Consider the following 6,606-nt stretch of genomic DNA (forward strand, 5'->3'; position numbering starts at 1 on the left):
TAAAGAGTGATGTGACATCAAAAGAGACCATTGTTTCATCAGTCTCCATGATGACATCCCTCACCTTATCCACAAAGTCCAAACAAGCTAAAACTGTTTGTAATTTAAATCAAGTCAAGCCAACTTATTATGTCTTCTAACACATGATCATCCTGATTAGGTCCAGGGTGTCAGAGAGGGAGAATTCTAAGTAAAATTAAAGCTGCAAGCAGCATTGAAGGCCCTTGCAGCAAAGCGCCGTTCCGGCCTTACAGCGACCGCGGGAGCTCCAGCGACTATGCCCAGTCGCTATTGCGAACACTCTCGCACCCGTCCCTCACCCGTTTACCGGGGTGCGCATTCACCGAACCTTCGACATCACCTGCATCCGCAGGCGCTCTAGCAACGCCTCCTAGTCGCCATCGCGAACGCTTTCATGCAAACCCACACGTGTCCACCAGGGTGCGCATATGCCTAAACTTTACAATCACCTTCCACCCATATCAGTGTTGTCTGGCTGCAAGCCTTGCAAAATTTTGCTAAAACTCGACCTTCCAGACGTGAGTTATTGTCACTTCCTGTTTTGTCGCGAATGTAAAGGACTTCTTTTAGGCTTTTCAAAATGTCATATGTGGTAATCAACAGTTAGTAAATACTGTTTCAGTCTTATATCTTACACAGTGCCAAGCTGGAAGAGTCACCCAATAATCATCAGTTTCTTCTTGGAGTGGGCCGGGCTTAAGTAAAGTCATGAACTCAACTTTACCAGTGTGTTTAGTGCTCACTGATGAAGCCTCAAAAATCTGGTGCAGATCAGATGATATATCACTGAGATATAACAATTTCAATAATCTAGGGGGTGCACTTGAGTCAAATGTTAAAGAACAATACCAATCTGTCTAGACTTGCTCTCAGGTGATGCACCAAAAATCTGGTACAGATTGGATGATGTATCACTGTGAAGTAACAGTTTGAATAATGTAGGGGTGCACTACAGTCAAAGGTAAAACAACAATACCAATGAGTCTAGAACTGCTCACTAATCAAGCCCCCAAAATCTCGTGCAGATCAGATGATGTATCACTGTCATATAACAGTTTGAATAATTAAGGGGGCGCACTGGAGTCAAAAGTAAAACAATAATACCAATGTGTCTAGAATTGCTCACTAATGATGCACCAAAAATCTGGTGCAGATGATATGATATAACACTGAGATATAACTGTTAGAAGAATCTAGGGGGCACACTTGAGTCAAATGTTAAAGAACAATACCAATGTGTCTACTAGTGCTCACTGATCAGGCACAATAAATCTGGTACATATTGGATTAAGTATCCTTGATATATAACTGTTAGAATAATCTAGGGGGTGCACTAGAGTCATATGTTAAACAACAATATAAATGTATCTAGAAGTGCTCACTGATCATGCACAATAAATCTGGTTCAGATCGGATGTTGTTTCACTGAGCTATAACTGTAGGAATAATGTAGGTGGCACTGTGGAGGCTATTGGCCACTTATCATGGATATCTGTTCAAGGGGTGGATAATGATCGATTATAGTGATTTTGGTGCACCTCGGCTGAAATCTGTGTATTTTAGATCCAAACGTATTGCATCAACGTCACTTCTTGATTCACCACGCCACCAAGCCCACATCCTCCAGCAAAAACGGTTTGCACTTTAAATCAAGTGAGACCATCTTATCTGTTTTCTAACAGGATCATCCTGATTAGGTCAATGGTGTCAAAGAGGGAGCATTCCAAGTAAAAAAGAGATTTCTTGTTCCGAGGGGGTGTGGCTTTGATGACATCAAAATATGACAACAGTGGATCGTCAGACATCCAACAGGGATGAGTCATGCCAAGTTTGGTGAATTTCAGTCTTTCAATGTGAAAGTTATAGCGTTTGAAAATTTATGGCGTGAAGTTCAAGTTGAGGCCTGGCCACGCCCCTTTAACATAAACGAAAACACAAACTTTTGATAACTTTTACTCCCCAATGTGTTAAGGGCATATTAACCAAGGTCGAAGGCAATCACTCAAAATCCCTAGGAGGAGTTCATTAAAATTCGCAATTAGAAACGTCCAAAAATGACCCTTTGACCCAAAATGGCCGACTTCCTGTTGGTTTTGGACCAGGGCTCCAAGAGACTTTTTCATAGGTCCTGAGACGATACAGATGTTCAACTGCCAAAAAGATGTGAAAAATGGGCGGACATACCAAAATGGCCACCTTCCTGTTTATTGAATAACCTTGGTGCCAGTGGGTTTTCTGTACACCTTGGGGAATTGGACAGCGTACCAAATTCCATGCTTTTACGACAAACTAAGGTTAATGCAGAGGTTATTTTGAAATTTTCTAGGTGGAGCTCTTGAGCTGTTTCTGTTGCGATTTTTGCCACGCCCTTAAAACACGTAAATTTTCACCAGTCCTGATGCATCCGCCAAATTTGGTGAGTTTTGGTATATGTTAAGGCCCCAAAACTCCAATTCATTTGGCGGAAAAAATTGCAGCTCGTGCCTGAACAGAGCGATTACAATAGGCCTTCGCAGCGCTTAGCTGCTCGGGCCTAAAACGTGACTTTCTGTTCTGAGGGGGTGGGGCTTTGATGACATTTGAATATGGCCACAGAGGATCGTTGGGCATCCAACAGAAATGACTCATGCCAAGTTTGGTACATTTTGGTCTTTCAACGTGAAAGTTGTAGCGTTTGGAAATTAACGGCGTGAAGCACAATTTGAGGCCTGGCCATGCCCCTTTAACATATACAAAAATGCAAGCTTTTGATAACTTTTACTCCCCAATGTTTTAAGGGCATATTAAACAAGTTTGAAGGCAATCCTTCAAAATACCTAGGAGGAGTTTGTTAAAACTAGCAATTAGAAACACCCAAAAATGACATTTGACCCAAAATGGCCAACTTTCTGTTGAATGTGGACCATGGCTCCAAGAGACTTTTTCATAGGTCCTGAGAAGATACAGATGTGCACAGTGTTTCAGAATTATCGGTCATAAATTGGCTTGGGTCTTAAGTTTTAAAATATTCTAGGGGGCGCTGTGGAGACTATTTTGAGTCATATGTTTAACCACAATATCATTGTGTCTAGAAGTGCTTACTGATGATGCACAATAAATCTGGTGCAGATTGGATGATGTATCACTGATTTATAATTGTAGGGATAATGTAGGGGGAGCTGTGGAGACTATTGGCTTCTTCTCATGGATTCCTGTTCAAGGGGTGGATAATGATCAATCATAGTGGTTTTGGTATACCTCGGGTCAAATCTGTGCAATTTAGAGCTAAACGTATTGCAAAGGCGTCACTTCTTAATTCGGCACGCCGCCACGCCCACATCCTGTAATTATAACGGTTTGCGCTTTAAAGAAAGTCAGACCAACTTGTTTAATGTGTTCTAACACAGGATCATCCTGATTAGGTCAAGGGTGTCAGAGAGGGAGCTTTCCAAGTCTAAAAAAATGACTTCCTGTTCTGAGGGGGCAGGGCTTTGATGACTTCAGACTATGACAACAGTGGATCGTCGCTCATCCAACAGGTATGAGTCATGCCAAGTTTAGTGCAGTTTGGTCTTTCAATGTGAAATTTGTAGCTTTTGGAAATTTATGGCGTGTAGCGCAAATTGGAGGCCTGGCCATGCCCCTTTAACATCTACGAAAACGCAAGCTTTTGATGACTTTTGCTCCCCAATGTGTTAAGGGCATATTAAACAAATCTGAAGGCAATCCATCAAAATCCCTAGGAGGAGTTTGTCAAAAATCACCATTAGAAACACCCCAAAATTACCCTTTGACCCAAAATGGACGAGTTACTGTTGAGTTTGGACCAGGGCTCCAAGAGACTTTTTCATTGGTCCTGAGAAGATACAGATGTTCCCTGAGTTTCAGAATTCTCTGTGAAAAAATGGCTTGGGCTGAAGTTTTAAATTATTCTAGGGGGTGCTGTGGAGGCTATTGGCCACTTATAGTGGATTCCTGTTCAAGGGGTGGATAATGACTGATCGTACTGATTTTTCACTTGGGCTCAAATCTGTGGAATTAAAGTCAAACATATGGCGACGGCATTATGTCTTACTTCGCCATGCCGTGCCGCCCACATGCTCCACCCAAAACTGTCAGTGTTGGAAAGCAAATTACAGCAACATGTCTTCGGTCACTGGACACACTATCTTGCTGATTAGATCACGGGGTCAGATAGGGACCATTCAACGTAAAACTTTACACTTCTTGTTGTCAGAGGGCGTGGCTTTAGGAATGTCATGATTTGACCATTCCTTCTTGCAGAGGACCGGATGTGGATTAATCACTTAAGGTTTGATGTCTCAGACAGTTTTCCTGTAGGAGTTAGCATTTCTTTTTTCATGGCGAGATGTCAAACTTTGAGGTCTGGCCCCGCCCCTTCAGCATGCTCCAAAACGCACCATTTAGATAACTTTTTGCCCCCCGTTCTTTTTGACCAAAATGGCCAAGTTTGAAACCAATGGAGCAAATTCCCTAGGAGGAGTTTATTCAAATGCAGAGGCTGTAAACCGCAAAAAAGTTGTGAAATTTGGTATGGCATTCCAAAATGCCCCCTTCCTGTTTATTGTACAACGTTGGTGCCAGAGGATTTTCTGTGCATCTTGGGGAATTGGAGAAGTGTACCAAATTTCATGCTTCTATGACAAACTAAGGTCAAAGCAGAGGGTATTTTTAAAATTTCTAGTTGGGGCTCTTGAGCCGTTTCCGTTGTAATTTTTGCGACGCCCTTAAAATACGTAATTTTTCGCCAGTCCTGATGTGTCTGCTGAATTTGGTGAGTTTTGGGCTATGTTAAGGCCCCCCAAAGGCCAATTCATTTGGCTGAAAAATTGCTTGGGCCTAAAGAAATGAGCGATTACAATACGCCTTCGCAGCGCTTCGCTGCTCGGGCCTAAATACATAGAGAGAAATGTTTGATATGTTATTCACATTATATGTCACGTTTCAAAACAACAGCGCTAATTTGTCAAAATAACAATAGCAATCAAAATGTCAAAAAGACAATCCAATATACTTTAATAAAAACTGGATGGATGGATGTCCTTAGTTGGACAATAGAGAACTGAAGCCAACGGTGCCACGGGACTGGAGCTCGGAGCTGCTGCACACACAACCTGCAGTTCTTCTCCAAAATAGTAATTTTATAAAGTGTTTACAAATGTAGGTAAATGGTGATGTATAACAACCTGTTAAAATACATCAAAATGCAGGAAATTGCATCTCTGTTATTCAAAATTTTCTGTGAGAGGACCCCGACTCCTTGTGTTTGTCTGCATCTGGGTTCAACTTTCAGCGCAGATTATGTTAATGGCATAATATGTAAAACATAACAACTGACTCCAAGATTGGATTAACTTCTTACCATCATTAGTTCGATAAAAAGTGTTCACAGTTAATATTGAGCTTCCATCAGTGACTGTGTATTCCATCGCATTAACGTCGATGCCATTATGGGTCCACGCTGCTGTTTGAACATTTCCAAAACTGAGTCCAGGCGGTGGGGCACATGTAATGTTCACTGCTGCACCAACAAATATTTTACTTAAATTAGCTGGTAAATCAGATGTGCCTACAAAAAAAGAAACAAGATTTAAAATGCATTTGACTCTTTACCAATTTTATATCACGACAACATAAATGTGAAACATTTCTCATTATTTTACAGTTTCCTTACTGACAAACTCCACAGGGTAGTTTTTTTCAGCCAGAGTATTAAAAATCCCCACTTTTACTTGTTGAACCTTGTTATCAACAATAGAAGGAGCTCTTAGGGTGTAATCAGCGATGGTACTTCCCGCTCTGCAACATAGAACCAAATCTCTTTTAAAATTCAGTCACAAAAAGAGATGAAATCTGCAAGCAGCATTGGAGGCCCTTGCAGCAAAGCGCCACTCCGGCCTTACGGCGACCGCGGGAGCTCCTGCTAGACCACCCAGTCGCCATCGCGAACGCTCTCATGCCAATCCCGCACACGTTCACTACGTGGTGCATTTCCCGAATCTTCGACATCGCCTTCAGTCCATGTCTTTACTTGTCCAGCTGCAGGTCTTACAAGTATGGGTGAAATCTGACCTTCCAGACAGGAGTTATGGTGACTTCCTGTTTTGTGGCGAATGTTTGACAAAGACTTCCTTTATGCTTTTCAACATGTCATGTGTGGTAATCAATAGTTAGTGAACAAAGTTTCAGTCTAATATCTTACACAGTGCGAAGCTGGAAGTGTCATCCAAAAATCAACAGATTATTTTCTGAGTAGGTGGGGCTTAAGTGATATCATCAATACCAATGTGTCTACAAGTGCTAACTGATTAAGCACAAAAAATCAGGTTCAGATTGTATGATGTATCATTGAGATATAACTGTTGGAATAATGTAGGGGGAGCAATGGAGTCCAATGTTAAAGAACAATATCAATGTGTCTATAAGTGCTCACTGATCATGCACATAAAATCTGGTACATATTGGATGATATTTCACTGAGATAGAACTGTTGGAATAATCTAGGGGTTGCACTGGATTCAAAAGTTAAACAACAACACCAGTGTGTGTAGAAGTGTTCACTAATGACATACCAAAAATCTGGCC

General features: G+C 41.5%; 1 protein-coding gene across 1 annotated transcript in view; it reads right to left on the reverse strand.

Annotated features, from left to right (window-relative positions):
- Positions 1-6,606, reverse strand: part of LOC119418434 (adhesion G-protein coupled receptor F1) — a 135,274-nt gene that overhangs the window by 41,277 nt on the left and 87,391 nt on the right. The window contains exons 4-5 of the mRNA XM_037685716.1: positions 5,696-5,820; positions 5,384-5,590 (exon numbers count right to left, since the gene is read on the reverse strand). Coding sequence (XP_037541644.1) covers positions 5,384-5,590; positions 5,696-5,820 — 332 coding nt within the window. The remainder of the gene's footprint in view (positions 1-5,383; positions 5,591-5,695; positions 5,821-6,606) is intronic.

The sequence above is a fragment of the Nematolebias whitei genome, chromosome 12 (genome assembly GCF_014905685.2).
Source record: "Nematolebias whitei isolate Nwh7 chromosome 12, NemWhi1, whole genome shotgun sequence".
NCBI lineage: Eukaryota > Metazoa > Chordata > Actinopteri > Cyprinodontiformes > Rivulidae > Nematolebias > Nematolebias whitei.